Source organism: Carassius carassius, chromosome 25, assembly GCF_963082965.1.
Source record: "Carassius carassius chromosome 25, fCarCar2.1, whole genome shotgun sequence".
Lineage (NCBI taxonomy): Eukaryota > Metazoa > Chordata > Actinopteri > Cypriniformes > Cyprinidae > Carassius > Carassius carassius.
This window is the reverse complement of record NC_081779.1, coordinates 7,784,552-7,810,567: the sequence shown is the minus strand read 5'-3', so window position 1 is coordinate 7,810,567 and position 26,016 is coordinate 7,784,552. Positions and strand designations below refer to the sequence as shown.

Below are 26,016 nucleotides of genomic sequence, written 5' to 3'. Positions count from 1 at the left end.
TGCATTTATGTTGTTCTGTTTTCATGTTATAATAGTTAATTTTGCCTTAGATATCAAGATTTTTGTTATAGGAAACTGCACAATTGTTTCCCTTAACACACCTTTTTTTTCTATTTAGAATTTGTAAATCTGAACATTGTGACTATTCTCTAATCATCCACTGTAAAGGTCACACTGAAGAAGATGAGACTTGTATTTTATTTAGTTATTTGTAGAATAGATTCTGACATTTTAGATGCAGTATTTGGTAGTCGCTTCATGAGGAATGAGAAGAACTTTTTGGTTATGTTGACTGAGATGCATGTAGTCACGTCTTTGTGCAGCTGTACAGGTATCGTGTGAAAAATACATTGTTGGAATTATAATGGAGACTGTACTGTTAGGGAAACATGAACATGAAGATGTATTGTGAGGCTAATATTTAATGGAACTTAACCGCTTCACTTCTTTGAGGAAGATTTATTATTATTATTATTATTATTATTATTATTATTTGTTTCAGAAAAGTCAGCCATTGTTGCACCACTGCTATTTTCTATTCATCATTCAAAACCTTTTTCTCTTGTAACACATTTCTGTTCTTGTATCAAAGTTTTTGTCAAGGTTGCTAAATGCTTTTCAACATACTCTACTTTTTGATATCATTAAATGTTTCCAAGTTTCTTATTTGAATTTGTCCTCATTTCTCTTTTTCTATTTTAGACATCAATTATTTCCATATATTATTTATATTTTAAATATAGACTACACCATTCATAAGTGTTGGTCGGTAACATTTGTAAAATGTTTTTGAAAGAAATGCTTAAGTCTACATTGCTCACCAATTACATTAAAAACTGTAATTTTAAATAACTTTTCTATTTTAATATGCTTGCATGTTTATTTAAATTGTTCAAAACAATCTTTATTATATATTCTACATATATCAATCAGGGGAAATACGTATGTTTCTTGTTTTAACTAATTAAATTAATGAAAGTTATCGTGACATCTGTAAATATAAGGTAATTAACATGAATTCGTAAGAAGAAGGGGTTGAAAGTCTGCTTTTCTCACTTGTTCTCTCTGTCCATGTCTGACCCCTGCTGGATGTTTGCATGGTTCATATTACAGCAATATGAAATACTTATATTTATACACGTTTCATCGTGATTTCACCAGTTTCTACCTCTGCATATGTTGTGTTGTATAACACGTTCTCCTTGTCACTGTTATTTCAGACCAGAGAAAGTAAAAAATCAGTATGCGACCTTCAACTGTACATGTCTAATTGTTATGTTAATGTTGGGATTTATGATCAGAGTCCCATGATGTTGCAGTATCCACACACGAACCTGTGAGCGGCAGCACCGCGACCTGAAGACCTGAAAGATGGCGGCTGGAAGTGCAGGCGTTAGCGGCCACAACAATGGTTCATCGCCGCGCTTGGAGTCCACTTTGGACCGTCGCTTTCAGACTGTATCCAACACCATGGAATCCATCCAGGGACTATCCGTCTGGTGCATCGAGAACAAGAAGTATCACAGCTTGGTCGTGCGATACTGGATGAGGTGGCTGCGCAAATGTGAGTATTTAGCATGTTAGCCGGCTAATCTGAGTTCAGCTGTGATGCAGCACCGGTGTTCTGACATATAATGCTACCTATCAGATTATGCTACCAACACTGTATTTATCATACTGTAAGGGTAGGTTTAGGGTTGGGGTAGGTGTACATGTTAATAAAGCCTCACACCTTATTAATATCATGCATGAAGCAAAATCTGATAGGTAACACTTTTCGCTATCGAATTATGCTACCATTGGTTTTAATGGGAGGTAGCATTTTTCGACAAGGCAGCACAAATCGACAGAACACCGGTCTATAAACTCAAATCTGCGTTCCTTGAGGGTTCTAAGCGGACGTGTGTCATATTTGTGTGAAGAAGTACCACAAACGTTACTGTGACTGGCTAGTTCTTGTTGTTTTTTCCCCTTTCGGCCCACTAAACAACTTTTTGTTGCTAATTAGCAAACTGCTAATCTGAATCTATCAGGTCAAGAAGACATAGGTCGTGTTTCAAAATCTAGTAAGCTGTCTTCCTAGACAGCAGTTCTTTTGGCGAACATAATATTTCAGAGTAGAGCCATTTAGGGCCAAATGGGGAGTTTTTCTGTGTCAGCTGTATTTTAGGCACGATTTGAGTTAGCAACGATTTGGGGCAGCAAAGGGTTGATTGAGGTCAGCAACATTTTGGGGCAGAATGGGGCATTTAGGATGAGAAGAATTTTTTTCAGCTCAATATGGGTGTTTGAATCTAGTAGAAACTTTAGGAAGGATAGAGGCATATACAGTGAGCAGTATATTTTGTGGTAAATCTGGGTATTTGTTGTCAGCAGCTTTTTGAGCAGGATTTACATACATTTTGGGGTGTCACACGCACATGTCCAATCGGAAGAAGTGTTCGTGTTTGGTGTCTGCAGCATTTTGGGACTGAAGGGGTGTTTGTGTCAGATACGTTTTGGGTGTTATAGGCATGTTTCGAATGAGCAAAATTTTTGGGGTCAGCAGAGTTTTTGGTGTCACAGGCACATTTTGATCAACAGCGTTTTTGGCCAGTAAATGGTGTTTGGTTTCAGTTGCATTTTGGGGCTAAATGGATGTGTTTTGTTTCAGCTACATTTTAGGACAGAGTAGGGTGTTTGGGGTCAGCCCTTTTGCGTGTCATAGGCATGTTTTGATCTTGAACGTTTTTGAGCAAAAAAAACAAGTGTTTGGCCATTTTAGTGCATAATGAAAAAGGCTTTTTGGGGTTTGGGGTCCGCACTATTTTCAGTTTCGGGCGCATTTTGAATCTGCAGAGTTTTTGGCAGTAAAGGGGTTTTAAGGATCAGGAGCATTTTTGGGCTAAATATGAATATGGGTGTTGGTGTCAGTGGCATTTTGGGGCAGAATGGGGTGTTAAGGATCAGCTACATTTTGGGTGTCAATCCACAGCATTTATAGGCAATAAAAGGTGTTCAGGATCAGCAAGGTTTAGTTCGGCTAAACAGGACTGTTTGGTGTCAGAATGGCACGTTTGGGTGAACTACATTTTGCGTGTCATAGGCATGTTGTGAATCAGCAACATTTTTGGGAAGTAAGGGGTCAAATGAGAGTGTTCAGGGTCAGCTGCATTTTGCGTGTCATGGGGTTCTTCCACGTCAACAGCATGTTTAGGTGTAACTAGCACTTCAGAGTCAACATGAGCTATGTTTTCGTAAGCCAAGTTTCCATCCAGTATTTGCACTGTTCTGTTATCAGCAAAGTGAAAACGCATAAGACAGCAGATTTTTCTTTCTTCAGCCTGATGTGCATATTGACATCATCCTTAATCTAACTGCTATATTGATAACCATTTTGATGCACTTAACCCTTTATGCAAAAACATCCTTGATGCAAATTTGGCCATGAATTTGTTCCAAGTCAGCTGCAATTTTGGGCATCTCAGGCACTAGACTATAAAACACAGCCATTGTATCTTTCATGGGGAAGTGATCTTGATTGTGCACATCCTGCTCCAGAACATTTCCATCATGGTTTGCTGTGCTTTCTGCAAGTATATCCTGACATGAGGTTTAGCCTGAAGTTGACTTGAATCTTTAACTATTAGGAGTGCCAGTTGCATTTAGAAGCTTTAGGATGAGAATTTGTATCAGGAACATTAATGCTATATTTTTAAAAGACATGAGGCATTTAAGGACTGTTGTGTATTTTGGACCATGCCCTATATATGTCATAGTTCATATTTAGGGGAGTCTGTGAATTGGAACTGTGTGTCTTTGGCTGGAGTTTTTTTGGACATGCATTGCCTTTTAAGAAGTAGCCTTAAATGTCACTGCTGGTTTAATAAACATGAAAACATAAAGCTGCAGGCATTGGCAATGTATTTTCTGTCTTTTTCTTGACTATTTATTTTAAACACACTGCTCAGTTGAAATATGTAGTAAAAGCAGTGCCGTTAAGTGTTATCACTGTACTGCCGTAATGTTACGCAAAACGTACTGTATATTGGAACGCGAGAGAGGTAGGCCTACATAAGTAATAATTTGGCATTCAAATGCATCGTGAATATGGAAACATTTTAATTTGTGTCGAATGAGAGAACCAGCGCTGGTTTCAGTTTCGTTTTAGCCAAAATTTATTAATTTTGGCTTGTCGTTTATATTGCTATAACTTCTGAAAGACCTATTTTTAATTCTTGTTCTTTTCTAAATACTGTTAATTGAAATTATTTGTTGTGGACTGAGGGGAACTAAAATAGCCTAGCTATGTTTACAGTTTATTATAATGTTTGTAAACATTTCACGTTGGCATTAGGCCTGTTTCTGAATAAAATGATAAAATGCGACTTATTATACGTGACTTATGTTTATTTTTTTCTTCTAAAAAACACAATATTTTATATGCGTAGCATATTTTAACCATGCAGCAAACCTTTTTAAATATTTTGATAAATTACTATAAATGAATAAATTACTTTTTAAACCGTTTAATTGATCGTATTAATCGTTCAAAATTCTTAACCGGTTAAAATGAACACCCCTACACTGAGCACCTTCGTGAAATTGGATCACTTAACAGTAGTTAATTTTTTTTTATTTGGGTTAAAAACACATTAAATTTAGCTAACTTTACAGGAAATAAAATTGTTGTAATTTCAAAGCATTAAAGGGTTAGTTCAACGAAAAATGAAAATTATGTCATTAATAGGGCTGTCACTTTTGTGAAAAAATCATTTTCGATTTTTAAGACATAAGTGTTCATTGAATCGATTGTAAAATCGATTTTCCATGTCTAAAAAAGACGTTTCCTTTTTCAACATCAAATAACGGACGAACGTAAAGAGAGCGCTGGAAACACACAAGTCAGCAATATTTCTTATTTATTGGCATGAAATTTCGTGCAGAATAACAAACAGCAACAGGAGTGCAACATTCTCGAAAAAATATATATGCAGAGGGGACTGCTGCCTAGGGGTGGGCGATATCTCGATATTTAAAATATATTGAGATATTTTTTAAACACGTTATGGATTTTGACATATCGTATAAATCGATATATTGTTTATATTCCGCCACTTTGCTTGTTTGCCTTCTCTGTGCTGTGCTTGGCCCCGCTTGCCCCCCGCCTCCTTGATTTTGTCCCCCCCCCCCTTGCGTGTACAGAACTAGTCTCAAAAAAGAACAACCTGCTCCATTATATGGAGATACCTCCATATTAGGCGTCGGACGAACAGCTGGTAGATGTCTACTGTAGGTCCCTATGATTTCTGCGATGCAGAAAACACGGACGGAATCGTGGAATCCAGTCATAAAAACGGAATTTACAGTTTAACTTTGAATGTCACGGAATTTGTCAAATTTTGAATGAATTAATCAAAAGTAGGTAATTGCACTTACATCAAATCGCAATATGGACTAATATTTGCAAATATTAAGCTGGAAAAGTCTATTTAAATATGAAACCTGCATGTTCTGCGTGTCTGTGTTAATGAATGGCGCAGAAGCGCGCGTGATTTCAGCGTCTTTCCTCTCACTAAATTAGGACGTAAACACAAAGAACATCTCCAGAACTGCACTGAGAGTCACTTCATGAGCATTTGACTGTTTGATTGGAGTAAAACTAGCGTCATATATCACATCATAGACTGTAGTATCACATACACAGAACTGTAAAGGTAATCCCATCAAAATAAAAGTATTTGCCAGAAATCTATTACTATTGTTCAGCAGAATGTACATAGCCCACTACTACTACTATTAAAATGAAACGAACATAATTTAAGGAATAATCACACAACATTTCTTCCATGTTTTATTTTTAATAGTAAATCCCCTTTGTTTACCAAAAAATAAAGTTTGCTTAATTTTCAATAATTGAAAGATAAATTAAATGAATGTTTTATGCCTTCATTTGACAACCAGAAAAATGTAAATACACAGAATTTCTGAAGGGAAAAAACATTTCACATAAGGCTATTTTAAGATTTTTTTTTTTTAACTAATTAAGTTGTTTTTATGCATTTAAATAATTACACATGCAAAAACACAGAATTAGGTAACAATAAAACATATGGTGAAGAAAAAAATAAAACATTTGATAGGGCCCTAAACATGTAATATTTGGCATATTTGTTTTTGCAGTAGTTTTTGTGGGGTTATTTTTCCTGTAAAGATATCGAGATATATATCGCATATCGAGATATAGCAAAATATATCAAGATATATTTTTTGCTCCATATCGCCCAGCCCTATGTCTGCCATAACAAAAGAAAAACATCACTGCAGGCTTCAACGCGGCTGCATTTATGATTTAGGCAATTCAAAAATCTCCAAGATTATTTTAAATAATGATTCAATCCATTTCAAACAACTGTTCAAAAAATGAAACTTTAAATGTACTTGAGAACAGGCCATGTGTGTTTTTTTTATTGAACGTAACCGACACTTAGGCTAGGCGGCACTAGGAAGGCATAATAAAATGCGCAAAAAGTCTAGGGCCATTACAAATTTATTGGACAGGAAAACAAGTCGATCAACATTTTCGGGGTCCAGAGCAGAGCGTTTTTTATTCACTATATGTCCAGCTGTTGAGAAGACGGCTCCGACCACACTGATGTCCCAGGGACACTCAGGTACAGCTGCTCAAGGTGGGGGTATTACTGAAAATTTTCCACCACAAAAGCCGGTCGCTGTCAGCTTGCAATGGTCCTTTTCATAACTCAGAATCTCCTGTAACTAGATGCGCGAATGAGGCAAATTCGCATCTACTGCACCGCGAGACCTCTAAGTTTACATTGACTTATCATTGAAATTATTCACGCCAGAAGCTCTTCACGTTTGGTGTGAACGTAGCACACTTTCGCTTTCGACATCACTGGGTCTTATAGGCGCGTAAAATTGCTGGTATTTTCTGTCTAGCTTTCGCAACGCATACTGCACTTTCGAAATTCTTTATTTTCTTTTTCTGCTTGGTTGTGAGTTTTGTTACATCTATATTTTTTAATTGTTTAATTATTTTAAATTAATTGTGTACATATTTGGTTAAAATCGATTCCCTATTTTCATTTTCAAAACTTTTTTGGTTGGTCCGATCGATTGTGCAATCGATTTTCGAACTAAAAGTGACAGCCCTAGTCATTAATGACTCACCCTCTTGTCTTTCCAAACCCGTAAAACCTCCGTTCATCTTCGGAACACAGTTTAAGATATTTTAGATTTAGTCCGAGAGCTCTCTGTCCCTCCATTGAAAGTGTGTGTACGGTATACTGTCCATGGTTAAAAAGGTAATAAAAACATCTTCAAAGTAGTCCATGTGACATAAGAGGGTCAGTTAGAATTTTTTGAAGCATCAAAAATACATTTGGAAGAACTGTGGTCGTATCTCCAAAACACTTGAAAAAACCTTCCTGCAAAGCTACCTGAACAACAATGTGCAAGTGTACCTGGACAAAACTGTTTTAAATGCAAAGGTTGGTCACACCATATATTGATTTGATTTAGTTAATAGAAGTTAATTGATAAATAAAATCCATTTATGACAATATTTTTGAAAGCATCCTTACTTACAGCATATTTACACAAGTGCCTAAAATTTCTCACACTACTGTAGCTTTGGAGGCAGGTTTTTTAAAATGTCTTGAAGACATTGCTACAGTTCTTCTGGATTTAGATGGTGAGACCAGATATGGAATTACATTTGGTTCAATAAAAATGAACAAAACCTTATAAAACTGAACGCAACTTTTTCAGAAACTAGAAACAAAATATGCCATTACAAAAGAAGAAAAACACAATGAAAATGAAAACAATGAACTCAGTCGCACAAATTCAACAGGCTCTTCAAATATGCTTCATTCTTTGTTACTGTTTTTCAAAGATTTGTTTTCGCTAATCGTGGATTCTGAATGCATTGCCACAGATTTCGCTTATGCTTCGCATTTTTTAGTTTGGTGTTTTGACACAAACCTCTCGTGGGGGCGGGCTTAACAGTGATCTACTCTGATTGGAAAGTGAGCTTTTGATGGACAGGTGCTCTCTGACCGGGAAGTACAGACGTCACTCAGTGGCTCGCATATTGGAAAGCTCTCGCGGTGATTAAATCTGGTCTATACCGCAAAAATTCTTTTTCACAGACAAAGTGAAAGAAATTTCTTTTAAGCTCATACACAGGTTCTACCCTGTAACGTAGTTTATACAAAGATTTAAATCTGAAATTGATCTTACATGCTCTTTTTTTTTCGAGTTCTGAAGAAACTGTACACTTATTTTGGTCATGTCACTACACTCAGAAACTTTGGGATGATATTGGTGTGTTTGTCAAGTGTAAGATTTTGCCAGGCTTCTCAGTACATATGAAAAACATTATATTTGGGTATTATGACTCAGACCTAGGGCTGGGCGATATATCTAACGATATGATCATGCGCACCTAGTCAGTAAATCCGGTTCCGGGATTACCGCTCAATCGCCATCACCTGCTTTCAAATGGAGCGACATTTAATAGACAGAGCCGTAGATCACTGACAAGCTACGTTCATTATCCAAGATGAATCACCTTCGATAATGCTTGTCAGTGATCTATGGTTCCATCTATTAAATGCTGCTCGATTTGAAAGCAGGTGATGGCGATTGAGCGATAATCACGGAACCGGATTTACTGACTAGGTGCGCATGATCATATCTTTAGATATATCGCCCAGCCCTACTCTGACCCCACAAACAAAAATATCAGTTTTGTTATTAATTAAAAAATTTTCCTAAACAAATTTCACATTCACAAATGCAAATTCTCCAACTTTAAACCTGTCTTCTCTGTTTTCCTAAAAGAAATGGAAAACTATTTGAATGTAATCTCAGTATCTACTAATAAGAAAGCTATAAGTACTGTTAGAATTTGCTCTGCCTTTGATCTCCTTGTGTAATTTTGTTTAGATTTTGGCCCTCTTTTCTTTAGTTCTATTTTATTCTTTATTGTTTTTTTTGTGGTTGATATTATGTTATGTATGTTTATACTTTTGTATGTTTTTGTTCTCTGCATTAATAAAAAAAGAAAAAGAAAAAAAAAGCTCTCGCGGTGATTTGTATGCAATACGTCGTGCCTTGTATTACTAAATATCTAAATAATATTTGACCTTCGATTGTCTCAGTATGTAAAGATGAGCTCTTGTTCTTCAAGGCAGCTTGAAGTAAGCTTGTGTTACTGAAGTAACCAATAACATCAATACAAGTTTTTCATGTTACAGTGTGCTACAGTTTGTTGTGTTTATTATTGCCACCGAGTGGCGTCTGTTCTTCCTGGTAAGAGAGCACCTGTCCATCAAAAGCTCACTATCCAATCAGTTTAGATCACTGTTAAGCCCGCCCCCACGAGAAGTTTGTGTGAAAACACCAAACGAAAAACTGCGAAGCGTAAGCGAAATCTGTGGCAATGCATTCAGAATCCACGATTAGCGAAAACTAATCTTTGAAAAACATTAACAAAGAATTAAGCATATTTGAAGAGCCTATTAAATTTGTGCGACTGAGTTCATTTTTTTCATTTTCATTGTGTTTTTCTTTTTTTGTAATGGCATATTTTTGATAGTTTCTGAAAAAGTTAAAAGTTACGTTCAGTTTTATAAAGTTTCGTTCATTTTTATTGAAGCAAATGTAATTCCATAGATCTACATGTGGAGCACCAGCTGTTGTCAGACTGCTTGTGCATTCAAAAATCTTACTAGATTATTATTAAAAGGAATGGCAAAATGAATGTTTGGAAATGTAAAATGATATTTCCTACTTACACACTACAGCAAAAGATAGAAATAACTGTCTTAAAAACAAACAAACAAAAAAACTTTTTGGGGTGAAAATACTAATGTGCCTAAGACTTTTGCACAGTACTGTATACAACATTGTTGCTACTTTAGAAAGAATGACCATACAGTCATTTACAGAACTGATTAAAGATTGACATAGATACAGTAGAAAAAATAGGTGTGCTTTTTTATTAAATAATGACCTAGATCTTGAAATACATTTATTAGCTTTAGAGTAAAGGAAGCACAACTTAGGAAATGAGAGCATCCAATCGTGTGAAAGCTATGGATTTATTTTAAATATTGTTAATGTTCTTTAATGTTATCCATAGTTTTTTGTGGTTCTTTTTTTTTTTTTTTTTTTTTTTAAGTATCGGTTCAGGCACCGGTAGCGTTTTAAAAGTATCGAAATGGCACCGGTATCATAAAGAACCCAATCGATACTCAACCCTAAATATTAGTGTGTGGCATTCCATCTTTTGCTGTTAGGACATGCTGTTTTGCATAATTAAAATGCTTGCATTAAGACCATAACAGTAAAATGTAAGTAGATGTATTTTTTTCCCCATATCAATTTTTCACTACTTTGCAGTAGCGTCACTAATGGAGGTTTTCTTTGAAATAGCACAAATCTAATGTTTCATTGTTTATTGACTATTTCTTAATTTAGGAACTAATTGTCTAATTGTTTCAGATTAAATATTATTAATTCTTAGTAAAAGGAAAGTTTGACAGAGTAAGTCATTGATAAAGTGCAGCATGGGCTTTTTTTACTTTTTACACTTTTTACTATTGGATGATTGCAGAAGTTGGAAAGAGTTTGAATAGTTTGCAAGAGTGTGAGTATACTATAAACATAGTAAGACTATAAAAGCAGACTACTACGTACATGAATCTTGGATATCCCTGACAAAATCTGTAGTCCCAATTTGCAACTTGTTAGCAACTGCCTTTTTAAAGACACATTCAAGCTTAAAATCACAAGTATGCCATTACTGGTGTATTTTAAATCATAGAATGAAACGTGAAAATATCTTGCTTTTGTGTTCACCACACCCTTATTTCAGGCATTTAACCAAAAATCCATTCAAAATAAACACTTTTGGGATGATGGAACCAGAAGTTCAAAAATGAATTTTAGTACCTGTGCCATTATATTGGTCAGGATGTTATTTAGTGTTGTCAGCATTCTGCAGGGTTTATATAACAAGTGACCACAAGATAAGCAAGATATTCAGAAACGACAATCTGCTGTCACATCATACGCTAGTTTGTGTTCTTAGACTGAGGAAGAACATGTTTTTCACTCCCAAAAAGAATGTTTTGTGTTTGTTATACAGCAGTTATGTGTATTTGTCTTACGAATTCATCTTTAGATGCTTAAAGTGATCATATTGTGAGGAATCACAATGTACGTGGTCTTCTGAGATCTGTAATGGCCAAATGGATGTTTATAAAAGTTCTCGTTGTTGTAGATGAAATATCCTAGCACAGATAACGTTAAATAAATATTTTGAACTGGTTAAATGTTGACTATTAAATAGGGGTGCGCTCCAATCGGGATTTTTGAGGCCGATTGCCGATCACAGAAAGCAGTATCTGCTGATCCGATCACCGATACCGATCTTTTAAAAGCCTTCTTTTTATCATGTAGAATAGTGATGGTCCAATCAAGATTTTTAGACATTTATGCAGGGCCTGAATTTCATTTTTTTTTTAAATTTAGTTAATAAATACCTCTCTTGTGTGACTCTTGTGGGATTTTTTTTTTCATTTAAGGGGTGGAGGGGGGCATTTTTCAAAAATATATATTTATCTGGCCTAAATGTTTTATCATGAACTGTTTTTTTTGTTTTTGCAATCATGTAATTTTCGCACAATAGATTACACAGCACAAGCCTGATTTTGTGAGCTCTATGTGAGGTTCACACATACTCTGTTTACAGTGTGTATGTATGTACTATGTATGTAGTATAGGGCTGCAACGATTCTTTGACGTTGTCGACAAAAATCGATAATAGAAATAGTCGACAATGAATTTCATTGTCGAAGTTGTCGCCAGACATGTTTTTTCCGACCGAGTTAGGCATCTCTCTTCATTACAATCTCTGCCGAGAGTCGCACATGCGCATTAGCTTCTCTGCTGAGCGATAACATACAGAAATGGCGGTGTCCAACGCAGCAGCTGCACGTACCAAAACATCTAAAGTTTGGGAGCATTTTAGCCTGGATACGGCGAATAAAAATATTACCTGCATGGTTTGCAAAGCAGTCCTTGCGTATCACGGCAGTACCTCGGTGAGTTGAATGAAACGGAGTTTGACTCACCTTGGTAAGATTTAAATAACATGTGACCCTGGATCACAAAACCAGTCTTATGTGTAATATTTTTACAATTGAGTTATACATCATCTGAAATCTGAAAACATAATCTTTCCATTGATATATTGTTTGTTATGATAGGATAATATTTGGCCGAGATACAACTATTTGAAAATCTGGAATCTGAGGGTGCAAAAAAATCGAAATATTGAGAAAATAGCCTTCAAAGTTGTTCATTTCTATTGACGATAGTGCTGCATCCATTCACACAAATAAATATTTTATATATTTAAGGTGGGAAATTTACAAAATATCTTCATGGAACATGATCTTTACTTAATATCATTATCCTAATGATTTTTGACAAAAGAGTATAATCTATAATTTTGACCCATACAATGTTTTGTTGGCTATTGCCACAAATATACCCGTGCAACATAAGACTGGTTTTGTGATCCAGGGTCACATTTTATAAGCGTATTTTCACAAAAAAAAAAAGGATTTAACGTTACAGGGCATTTTTATTTACTTTTAGTATGAATCGGCAGCAAAGTTCAATAAAATATGCATTTTTCATTGAAGTACCCCCTTCTTTCTTGTGTTTACTATCATTTTCCACAGAATTAAAGCAATCTCATGCTAAATTTTAGAAATTTTTTATAATTATTCGATTAGTCGACTAATCGTTTCAATAGTCGGTGACTAGTCGACTATTAAAATAGTCGTTAGTTGCAGCCCTAATGTAGTATGTAGTCCATGTGTGGTACAGAAGCAGCACGGACTGTGCTTTCACACAGGAGTCTGCTCCTGATCCTGATCTGCTGACTTACTAGCTACGCAATATCGCGTTGATTATTGAAGGTGAATCATCTGGGATAATGAACGCGATGTTGCATAGCTTGTAAGTGTTCTACAGCTCTGTCTATTAAATGCTGTTCCATTTAAAAGCAGGTGATGGTGATTTAGTGGTAATCACGGAACCAGATTTACTGACTAGATGCGCATGATCATGTTCGTTAGATATATCGCCCAGCACTAACGCACAGATTTCGAAATACTTCCACACAAATGACAAAGCGAATGATTACAATGTAGTATGTGGAAAAACTTTTTGGAAAAACCTGCCGATCGCGTATTTTAAGCAAAAACCGTCCGGTTCCGATTTATGGCCGGTCAACCCGTGCATCCCTAATATGTTTATCCATCTGCGCAGCACTGACACATCTTAAACAAGCCTAATACTGAATAAAAGTTATGCCTTCTTTCTTTGTGTATACATTTGGGCAGTGTTATGCAAATCTTCCCACACAGTGACGTAGATATGTGGGGGCCTGTTTGAATGAGGTGTTTTAGGAAAGCGAGTCTGAGCATTCACTTTTACAAAGAATATCTCTTTGGGTTTGAGACTTTAGTCTTTGCGACTTTACGGATCTTCTGTATGCACCAAGAGCTTGTAACACTCCAAAGACAAAGGAATACATGAAATTGCATTATATGACCCCTATAATATTAAAGTCTGGGTTTAATACAAATTTACAACCTAATATGTACATAGTGTACAAGTGATTCAAAACTATGTGTACGCATAGTAAAAACTTTCCAAGAGGAAAAAAGTTTGAGTTAAGGGCTGTACAAACTAAGGACAAAATGATATTGATATAGATAGATATAGTTTTAAAAATGGTTTAAAACCACACTATTCTGATAGCGACACATAGGAATGATATCGTTGGAATCACTCACAACTATTTTTTTTTCTAGCTAACAAATGAAAAAAACATTGACAGCCAATCAGAATTCTTCCTGTTTTAAAGAGATCAAACATTTAAAGTGACTGATGACATAACTGCAGCTTGTGCTTATAATAAACAGAACATTAAAGTGCATTGGTGTGCATGCTAATATAGCTATAAATTTGTGACATTCCTCATGATTTATTCATTGTAAGCATGAATTTTAACACCTCCTTATGGTTTGCCCATCCTCACTAATATTAGACAAAGTTCATGCCATTGTAAGCAGACCATTAAACTGATGGTTTTATGATGAAGTTAAACTTTTCCTTATTCTTTTCCCAGCGGATGCACCACACAGGCTTAATCTCTTCTATCTTGCGAATGATGTCATTCAGAACTGTAAAAGGAAAAATGCCATAGTCTACCGCACCACATTCACAGATGTGCTGCCAGAAGCTATTAAGCTCATCAGGTGAGTCTGCTTTCATCAACAGGAACTTTAACCAGATTGTTCTCAAGAGCAAAAAATACATTTTCTGCCTATAGACCACAACAGTGACCACCCACTTTCTCAGGTCTTGGTTCTGGAAGTAATTTCTACATTTAAATTTTATACAGTTCCAAAATAAGGAGCCATGACCCAAACCTACCATATCCAGAATGAATCACCACATTGTTTTGAAGCAAAATATATACATTTTTAAACTTTTGACTTGTCATTCATATTAAATACTAAATCAAATATTCCATGTATTTTTTTTTATTTTTATTAAAAAATATATATTTTTGGGACATTTTGTATTTTGACAATTTAGTTTAACGATTTAATAATTGACATACAAATCAAATAACAATCTCAGTCTCACATATATATATATATATATATGTGTATATATATATATATATATATATATATATATATATATATATATATATATATATATATATATATATATATATATATATATATATATATATATATATATATATATAAAAATAAATCATTTTTGATTAGTATGTTTCTACAAAGCCATCAATTACTAAATGATGCTGTGACAAAGTGCTTCTAACAAAGCATGCATTAATGTGGCCTTATATGCAAATTATTTTCTAAAATCTGTTGTGATGTTGCATTGTGTGAATTGCTTTATATTATGAAGCTTTGTAAATGTGATTTCTTGTAGTGCCACAAAGGATTCTAAGGTGAACAAGGCAGTGGTGAGGATACTGTCCATTTGGGAAGAGAGAAATGTCTATTCAGAGGAGTTCATCAGTCAGCTTAGGAACAATTTGGTTCGGAAAGAAGAACCAGTGAAAGGTCTGAATTAAAAATTGAGGATTTATCAACTTAATGTTGCTCCAGCTTGTATTTTATATGCTTGTCAGTATTTATTTATTTATTTTTAGGTTTTACATTGAAAGTTTTAATATACAATGTTTGAAGACTTTTACATATTTTTTTAATTATTATAATAAAATAATGATTATTCATTTTTAATATTATTCAATTTTATTTTCAGCTCCAGTTAGCTCCAAATCTGCCCTGAAATCCAAGATTGTTGCTGAGTTTGTGGTAAATAGTCAAAATTCACAATTGGATTTGAGTGACTCTTTGGAACCCCTTGGGTTGGGGTGACTATACCTTTAATTTAAACAACTTCTTAACTACTTGTTTGTATTTTTACCTGTCAGCCCACGGCGTTTATCGAGCATCTGTCCAAGTACAGGACATCCATGGATGAGATTGAGCTCAAAGAGAAACAGTTAGCGGCAATGAGAGTGGATGTGTGCAGCACAGAGGCTCTAAAGAAACTGAAAGGTCGGTAAATAGTGGCCTTTTAAGATTCTAAATGGATATGCATTAATTAATGCATCAGTATTTTTCAAATTTTTATGTGTTTGTTCTTTCCACATTTCATATTTTAGACAAGGCAGGAGGTAAAAGGTTTTCTAAAGACTTTGAAGATGGGAGTGCAAAGCTTCAGGAGTTTGTTTCCTTTCTGGATGGAGAGGTCAAAAAAGGCCCTCCATTAATGGAAGCTCTGGAGAATGCAGACATATTCTATGAGATGCAATATAAAGAGGTCAAGATTGTGGCTAAAGTAAGTATTGCAGATTAATGTGATGATATTTTTGGGTGCAATTTGAAATGATATTATAAATAAAATTAAAGCTGCACTCCTGTACAAAATATTTTACACTATAATTTGCAGTGTTTGTTGCAAAAATATTACTAAATTTATTAATTTTCCACACTGGGAGACTAGAATGAATGTAAAGAACCATCTAGTCATTTCAAATGGATGAGTAGGAAATAAGTAAAATGTTGTTTTATTTATATTTCCAAAAAGCACTTTATGAAATCGAATTATTTCCGTTTGCTTCTACAAAAGCTCTTAATCTCTCCTCACTTACAGCATCCTCAGGCCTTCCAGCAGACTCATTATTTCAATGCACATATAAAAACTATCTTCATGATTGAAAGCAGCAAATAGCCCTTTCAGAAGTAATGACCAAATGCTTATTTCTTGCTTTTAGTAGTTTCAGGTGCATTGTGCTGAAATTTAATTTTTGCCATAATTGGCCATTTAAAAAAACACAGCTGTATAAGTTTATAATTAACCTTTTTTTTTATTTTTACAATAGTTGAAATTACCACATTTCTGGGATTATTTTATTTTAGATCATTGGTTTTGCATAGTTTAATTGTCTTATTTTTATAAGATTATAGATGATGTTTGGGTGATGAGCAGTATATGTAAAATTTGTATTAGGAAATGTATTTTTCATCTGTGTGTGCATATATATATTGCAACATTTAAAGACAAAATTGCTTTGTCAGCTGTGGAGTCACAAGATCCTGACTGAATTACAGAATATCACATTTTATTATTGGGTGTTTCAGCACACCATTCATGTTTTACCAAATGAAAATGGACAAGTAGTGGGACAGTTGAACTTAAAGCAAATGTATAAGTTTAAAAGCTAATACTTAGTTGCAAATCCCTTGCATACAGTCACAGAGAGCAGTAAGTCTGCCACCCATAGACATCACCGGACTCTTGGTTTCATCCATTGACATGCTTTTCCCAGCCTTTAATACAGCCAATTTCCACTTTTGCTTGGTTTGGGGGGTTTCTGCCTTTAGTCTCCTCTTTAGCTGGTGAAACTCATGTTCAATTGGTTTTAAATCTGGACATTGACTTTGGCAATCTAAGACCTTCCATTTCTTTGCCCTGATAAACTCCTTGACTGAGCTAGCATGGTATTTTGGGTCATTCTCCAGTTGTAATATGAATCACTTTCTGATGAGTCTTGTGGCATTTTCTTGAACATTGGTGGCCAAGATGTTTTTTTACCCTTCTGTTATCACCATCATTCTTTACGTCATCAATAAAGTTGAGAGAGCCTGTTCCAGAGGCAGCCATGCATACCCATGCCATGACAGCACCTCCACCAAGCTTTACAGTTGAGGTTGTATGCTTAGGATCATTTCCTTTTTTCCCCCATCTCTTAAATCCTAGATAATCTTTGTCTCATCTGTCAAGACTCTACTGGCTCACATTTTTTGCAAACTCTATTCTTGCCTTTATATGTTTGCTGCTGATCAGAGGTTTGCATCTTGCTGTGTAACACCTGTAATTCTGCCGTGGAAGTCTCCTGCGGACAGTAGATTGTCAGACCATCACTCCAGCTTTTTGGAGGTTTCTGGTGATTTTACAGACACATATTTTAGGATTTTCACAGCTTTTATGATTTGTCTGTCATCAGTGGCCAGGTTGTTGTTGAATGCTGTAGTCACCGGTGGTTTCTTTCTTTTGGTTACTCCTTGCCCATTGTTTTTGACATAGCTCTAATTGAGTTCCTCTTTTCGTTAAGCATTCAAATGCTTGCATGTCTCTTAAAGTCAGCTCCCTTTCGTCTTCATCCTGGTTCATGTGTTTCATCATCAAATGCAAGACTCCAAATGCAGAAGCAATAGCTAACTGCTTTTAATATCTGAAGAATTAATGCAATAGGACACAGCTGAACGCTTGGAAAGACCTGTGAGTCAACTGTTCCAATACTTATGCTCACATCAAACAGGAGATTAAACTCTAAAAGTGCGGTCCTTTTTATTTGGTTAAACATGAATGTGTTGAAACACCCAATAATTAAATGTGACATTCTGTAGTTTTGTCTCATATTCATCTTTTAATCATATCTGCAGATGTCTTGACTCCACAGCAGACAAAGCAATTTTGTCTTCACTGTTCCAATGCTTATATTCATAATATCATTAAGTGCAATATTCACAGTATTGGTTTAAACAAAAAACTATCAAATATACAAATATTGTAATTTCTCTTTTGTGTTTCAAATAAAAAAATACAGTAAAAGCAGCAATCTTTTGAAATATTATTAGTATATTTTAAAATGTATTCCTGTGGTGGTGTCACATGATCCTTCAGAAATCATTCTGATATGCTTATTTTTATGTTTCTTATTTATTATATTATTTTTGTGCCCAAGAAACATTTCTTCTTATTATCAATATTAATAATGGCTTAATATGTTTTTGTGTGAGACGTTTTTTAAAGAATTTGTTGAAGAGTTTTGATGAATTTAATGCATCTTTTCTAAACGCAAGTAATAATTTCTCTAAATCTTAAAATCTTACTGACCCTAAACTTCTGAACAGTAATTTAAGTTCATACCGCTCAACCCCAAAAACAAAGCATTTGTTAAAGTGCCAATTTTGTGAATGTACAATTTGATAGATGTAGTCATTGGAACTAATAGTGGAACATTTTTCCAAATCATTGTTCTCCAGGCCTACGAGACATTTGCAAACCGGGTGTCACACCTTAAGCGCAAGCTCGATTCACTGAAGTCTATGTTGCCTGATCCAGATGACTCCCCCACACCCTCCCCCATCCCCTCCCCCATTGAAGATGCTCCTTCGCCCACTGGTTCAGAGTCGCCCTTCCAAGCTCTGGAAAGGATTGGTACCCCAGACCCAGAGCTGGATGGTCAGGCGATGGAGGAGGACTTGATTGCTTTGGCTGATGCTCCCAGCCCTCTCTCATCTGTCGGGGGTTCGTCCCCACCAAGTGCTCCTTTGGGAGACAAAGACAATCGTGATGTAGAAGACATGGACCTCTCGGATGTAGAGGAGACAGAAACACCTACCATCATAGGTACCATATGACCTTAAAGTTTTTTGATATTTAGTAGGTTTCACATTCAAAAGAAACTTGATAGTTTTTTATGTTTTTATTTTATTAATTTTGTATCCTCTTTACAGTTGAGGAACGTGTGGCCTCGGCTGTTGTGTCCAAACAGTCTTCTGTCACTCCAAATGTCACAGAATCCTTGCCAACAACTGAATGTACTCAAACAAAGCAGATCGACACCCCAGCAGTGACCGTTCCCTCAGCAGTAACAACAACTACTACAACAACAACAACCACCACACCAACTACACCGTCACTGCCAGTGAACCTTGCTGGTGTTGATCTAGGCAAGATCAGCTCCATTCTCAGCACAATCACAAACGTTATGAAGAGCTCAGGTGAGATGCTGAAATTTGCACAGCATGCTACACACAGCTTAAAATATCTTATTAAATGTGCATACGCCAAAGCCTTGTCCTAGCAGTAAGCTGTGATGCTCATTCGAGAGATGCATGTTTAAATGTGACCTGTGTTGTGTCTTCTCCCATTCCCCTAATAATTTTCTTGTCTCCTCTCCACTATTTGTCAATATAAAGTAGAAAAAATTCCAAAAAGTAAAATAATTTTGGAATTTGGATTTGGAGAACTGCTTGATAGTAAGAAATGAAATCTACATTTGTATCTAACATCATGCATTCAAACATTGCTTTTACCTTTGCAGCTGTAGGAGTTAGTCCTGTATCTCGGCCATCCCCAAGTGTACCTTCTACTCCAAGCTCAACTCAAAAGACTCCCACTACTGCCCCTCCGGCTAACCCACTAGCCAGCATCCTTTCTAGGGTGGACATCAACCCCAACACTTTGCTCAGTGCTCTGTCTAAAACACAAACCCATGGGGGTTTTCAGGGTGAGAAAAGGAAAAGCTAAATTATTTGAGAAACCAGAGAGTTGGGAAATGAAATTTGTTAACACAGTAGTTCAAACATAGTATGTTCAATTTGTTTTAAGTCAACATGAAATCAAAAATAACCCTATTTTTTTTTTAATACATTTGCGGTCTCACTGTGTGTGATTTCTTTAGTGTGTTACACAAAAGAAAATGTTTGATGTAATCTTTCATCAAAATGTAATGACTTGCTCCACCTTTGAAACAACATCCTTCTCAGACAATGTCACCTAGGCCATTAATAATCAAAATCTAAAGCCGAAGAGCTTAATACCATGAAGATGACAAATAAACAAAATTATATTTGAAGCTTTTGATTAAGGTAATGTGGCTTTTTTAAATTCTCCTCAAAAGTTGGTGCCAGACAAGTAGTGATTTATGAGCAAAGTAGTACTTCACAGTCGAATGTGAACTACGATTAAGATGTGGCTTCATTCTGGCACTCTTGCCCATGATTCCTGATGGATGCAATCCAACCCTACTTGTTAAATATAATGTTTCATTCGAAAATTCATCAAATTACTTAAGTTAAATGTGTTGACAATGTAATTTCATGTTGACCTAAAACTCTAGTGAAATTATGCCTAATTGTGGAAGCAGCAGAAGATGTTTTTTATAAACATTTTATAAATCTGACTTGGGGCCAGATTTACTAAACAGGTCAATTTACTGTGTGAATGCAATCCCCATAAAAGTGCCAATGCAGTTTACCAAGAGCAGTGTAAATTAGTGTAGGGTTGCAAACAAGCAGAGATGATGATAATCAAGTTCAGGTAATCTACTATCAGCACAGGGGCAAAATTGGTTAAGGCATGCTTTTTTGGCGGTTAAATAAGTGGTGCAAATACCAGTAATTTTAATACAAAATCTTGGTAAATCACATTGTTCAATTAGGGTTAGGTAAAATAACCTATAGTAAATTCTTGCAATAGTTTTTTAATGTTAAAAAGGGTTTGTGCTGGTACAAGTTGTTAGTCTGGCTCTTAGTATGAGTTCTTTAGAAAATGTTTTTTTTTAAACTCAATCTGCTGACCCTTGTGTCCCTACCCCTATCTTTCTTTTAATTTTTTTTTCCCACCAGGCCTGTCCTCTTTGCTAAACAACACGACTGCAAAGACCATCACATCTTCAAATTCTGAAAAGCAATCCCTGACATCGCCTCTTATAGCAGAGACTCAAGCATCTCCTAAAGTCTTACTTGCTCCTTCTAGTCTCCCACTGGCTAGGAATCCCTCTACTCAAGGATGTGTGGCTCCTACGCCTATGCAGTCCAATATGGAGAATGAGAAAATAACTCCTAGCTCTTCTCTCAACTCTACCTTTGACTCCAAGATGGATAACTTTCTCCAAGGTAACCCAGGGCTGAAAGGCTTTAATTTGGGATTTCCATCTGTTCTGTTGGGGCCTAAAGGAACTGTTGATAGCCCTTCAGCAAGTGCAGATAACCTTGGTGGAACCCCTGTAAGGGATGAAGCTGGTGCTACACCAACACAAGATGAAATTATGGATGCTCCTCAATCAGAGCTGTTCCCGTATCAGCAGGGGCAATCGGTGTCTATGACCACCACTTTAGATGCTAAATCAACGCGTCCACTTCCATCTTGGCAGGAACAAAATGCTCACACCGATCCACAAGCTCATACAGACATGCACCAGAAGACCGCACCAAAAAAAGACTATGTGCCATCTCTTGCAGAGGCAGAAGCTAAGCGCATTCAACGCATTGAAGCAATGCGTTCTTCTTCTATGTCCAGCAACCAGCAACCTTTGAGAGATACCGAGAAATCCAGTGTAATACTTCAAGAGATGAGACAAAACTCCTTAACTCATGATGTGGGACCAAATTCTAAAATGGTGGAAGGTAGCTACGCATATCGAGATGATCAAGAGAAGCAAGTATTGGCCAGCTCTGACGCATATGGTGCAGAGCGGTACGTTGCCAAAGAACCAAGACAGGATCTTGCTGCGCCTAACTTCTTCACCACACCTCTGCCACCTATCCCAAAGCTTCCTCCTCCACCACAAGATTTCATGCATACAGCATCTTCTTCAAGAACAAGTGGTCCTCATGCCACCGAAGATTTGCAGGAACCTTTCGGGGAAGCAGAACGAGGTGGTGTTGATGGCTCCTATGTCCCAGCAAACTCTGATTATGAACACATGTCTCATGAGGTTTCAAACAAGGAGCCTTTCCATCCACATGGGGATGTGGTTTCTCACTCTGCTAATGTACCGCACCTTGTTCCTAAAATCCCACCGAATGGTCCAGTGGACTACAACCACCAACATCCACCAAGAGTACCTCTGCAGCACCCTCCAAGTATACCCCATCACCGCATTGTATCTTCTCCTCCAGTACGGGGTTACCATGAAGCTTCAAGTCCTCCTCGACCTTTGCCTGAAGATCCATACTTTGACCAATTCTACGAACAGCCACCACGTAGCCCCTCTCCCCCTCATTACGAAATGCACCAGATTTCACCTCATGCACAAGAGTATTATCCTGAAGAAATACCACCTCACTACCCAGAACGCAGGGTTCCTCCTCACCTGGAGCACAGGCTTCCACCACCACGCCATATTCTTCCATCTCACCCTGGGCATTATCCAGCTCCTAGGCCCCTTCGTAGGCCACCACCGGTCCATCATGAGCTGCCCTTTCCAAGAGGCAAGCGACCTGGCCCACCTTTTGGTGGACCTCCCAGAGTCAGGGGCCCCTTTTATCCCCCTAAAAGACCTTTCTTGCCTCCACATTACTGAAGTGTGTCTTGTGATACTTAAGCTCAGGTGTTTAGTGCATGCCACAGGGAGCAAGTAAAGAACTCCAAAGTGCTGTTGGGTTATCATCAAGACAAAGATTGCTGTGGACATTGACACGAAGGAGATGGTCCTGAACACCTTCACAAGATCACAATTGAAAAGTGCAAATTTATTCAAGTAACCAAGGGGTTTGAATCAGATCACCAAAAACTTTTGAGCAAGATCTGTTTCTCTGATCTTTTCCAACACCAAGACATGTAAAGTGTGGGCAGTTGTGCTGCAAGGTGAAGTCAAGAAGCACTGGAGCAGAGAAACGGAAAGAATATCTGGCAACGAATGCTTGCGGAATGGGATGGAATCTGAAGGCAAACAAAACAAGAGGTGGTTATTCAATTTCATTTCAATTTTCAATTAAATTTTTGTGTCTAGTTCTATAAAAATGTCAAATTAAAAGGTTAATACAAAATGTCATTTTCCCTCAGAGAGAATGTGTGCGTACATATCTTTGGGAAACTCAATGGTTTTTTGGATCATCATTTAACTAAGGTTGATATGTAATATTTTTTTACTTCCAAATTTAAGTTCAACTGATGATCAAGCTATATTGTTATGCAAAGCTGGTAGTTTTGATCTTATTTTGTACATATAATTAAATGTACCTTAACAGGTAGTTAAGCTTCATTATCCTCTTTCATGGACAAACAGCAGTGTAGAGAAAAAGTAATCTTTACAATTTTGAGGTAAGGTGCTGAGGTGTACAGAGACGAGCCGTTTTTGCCAACAGTGGCAGAAGATGCAGAAGAAACAAAGTTGTCGGGCAGAATCATCATGGCCTCCCTCAGTTCCCTGAGGCTTTTACTGTACTGACATAAATAAAGATGTTTGGAAAAAAACACTGTGGTGGAGTGCAGTCTCAACCATGATGTCTTTGAGTCTTTTCATCTCAGTTGCTTCAGTGACTGATTTCTTTGCTCTTCAGTTTCGCGAACACCTTTCATTCATCAATAAAATATGATCAAATTGTATGCAGAGATTTCATTGTAGCTAAATGGCTGCAACTCGTATCGACTATATATGACTGAGATTTGTCCTTCACTGTCTTCTGGAACCAAAATCAGAGGCTTTGTATTTTTTCCATTTCATGTAATTCTCAATTAGTGTTTGAATGGGTAAATGAAGGCCATTTCTATGATAAATTCTATGTAACTGCAAACTGTACAAAGCATAGCTTGAGTTATCAGAATATAAGTGTAGACCGTTAATTAAAGGTAAATGTTCACCTCTTCACTCTTCATTGATTACAGTGCGTTCTGTAATCAATCCTCCATTCTGCTCCTCTCACATATTGTAGTCTGGTATGAAATGAGTATTTACTTCAAAATTACCCATATTTATCTCACTTTAGGCTTGTTTGCACAAATAGTTTGAAATAGCCAATTACTATGCAGAAATAGATAAAGATCAAGTTTTTTGTCTGATCAAATAAGGACTATGGAGAGATGATTCTGGTCACACTTCAGTTGTGTGGCAAATGTTGCATCACACTGTTGCATCTTTCTCTGAAATACAGCATAAAAGAAAGAATTCTGTTCCTCTGAATTAAATATAGCATATAAGACAAGGAATTTACACAATAACTTGATTCTAAAATAAAGGCCCGGCATGGTTCCACTTAATTTAATGTCACTCATGCTGATTGGATTAGGCACAGATGGATGTGTATGTTCTCAACTCCTAAAATTGGAATAACGAAGCTTTTTTTTTTCTTGAGTAACAACATTATGGAAGTGTAAAGTAAAAGGAGAACTTCTTTAGCCTTAAAATCAGTTGCAGGTGATGTTTGCTGGCTAATAGGCAGGATTTTAGCAATGAGCAAAGCGTTATATCAGAATAAATTCTGCTTCAGAGATTAAAAAATAAATAAAACGAGCGCAGAAGTAAAACATCGCAGGACTTTTTAAAACATGTTGAAACTCGCTTTTCTGGGTGGGTGCTTAAGTATATACATATTTCATTCTTCAACTTTCATCAAACAGAAAAGGAAGCAAAGACTCAAATTAGATTTTTTGGCTAATTGTTTGTAAAACATTAAATAAAGAAAATATAGCTAAATAACCTAAATTAGTGCTGCTGGAAACATTAAGTTGTACTTTATAGTGAAGTTAGAAATCATAATTTCTTATAATACTAAATTGCTTAAAATTATAGAAATAGCATTAGATTTCTAAAGACCTGTTGAAGTTAAACCTTTCAGTAATTGCCTGAAATTTTCACATCTATCTACATTCCAAAATCAGCATATACTGTAAATAATTGTAACCTCTAGTTGACTTGATCTATTTTTGATTCAAGTTGCAAATCAAATATTTACACATGGTCTTCAGCAGGGGGCGACAACATCAGGGGTCTTCAAACTCTCTTTTGCCCTCTCAGGTTCATCCTTCAGTAAGGCACCTGCTGTAGAGGTGTCAGTTGAGCTCCTCTCTGTCTGTCATTGACAAAAGCAGGGCTTTGAATTACAAACTGCCTCATAAAACATAACCTTAATTCTTAATTCATGAATTCGTTTCCAGCAATACAATAATTAGCCTACATATTCATGTGTAGAGATTTGGTGGGACTAGGAGTAATTAACAAACACCTATATCACGTTTTAAATAAAATAAAAGTAATAATGAGGTTTAAATTAAAGTTTTTCTTAAATATAATTCAAGACGTTATGTGCACAGAAATAGACGTGAAAGAATATAATGGTTAAAGTTGTGAACCATTGATAGCTATAGAATATTCCTTACTGGTTTTAAATGACATTTTATACAGTGTTCACACAAATCCAGAAAGGCCATAGCTCAGCATTCCATCACCATTCAAAACCACAAGCTGTCGCCTCTCTCATACGAATATGCGAAGTTGTTTTGAATTTCTAGCATTTCATTTAAATGGAGAGTTAACGCTGGAGCTGTCCAATATGTTACACAGTTAATCGTCGTGTCCTCGGATGTTTCAATAAGACCGATTATGATACCTACTCGGATTTATTTTCGTGGAAATAATAGTAATGAAATGTATAGCCTATGAAATATTTTCAGGAAAATAACATTTAAAAAAAACAAAAACATTACACTAGGTTATTATTATCTATAATATGTAATTATAAGATTAAACGCCTAATCATTGCAATACATTAGTATATTATAGCCTATATTGTAATTAATAGATAATATAATCATTGTAGAGTTATGTTTTGAATTATAATAGATTTAAATATCATAAAGTAA

General features: G+C 36.0%; 2 protein-coding genes across 4 annotated transcripts in view; both read left to right on the top strand.

Moving 5' to 3' along the window:
* The first annotated feature begins 1,208 nt into the window (after positions 1-1,208).
* On the top strand, positions 1,209-24,025 carry LOC132104048 (regulation of nuclear pre-mRNA domain-containing protein 2-like). The gene is made up of 10 exons (XM_059509233.1): positions 1,209-1,564; positions 14,219-14,348; positions 15,061-15,194; positions 15,397-15,449; positions 15,569-15,695; positions 15,803-15,978; positions 18,690-19,056; positions 19,164-19,430; positions 19,754-19,939; positions 21,060-24,025. Exons 1-10 carry the CDS (start codon positions 1,372-1,374, stop codon positions 22,736-22,738), a joined length of 3,312 nt encoding a protein of 1,103 aa, XP_059365216.1. The 5' UTR covers positions 1,209-1,371; the 3' UTR covers positions 22,739-24,025.
* Positions 22,980-26,016, top strand: part of LOC132104049 (CUGBP Elav-like family member 3) — a 28,022-nt gene continuing 24,985 nt past the window's right edge. For all 3 annotated transcript variants that reach the window (XR_009423504.1, XM_059509236.1, XM_059509235.1), the window contains exon 1: positions 22,980-23,119. The gene's annotated coding sequence lies outside the window, so the exon portion shown is untranslated. The remainder of the gene's footprint in view (positions 23,120-26,016) is intronic.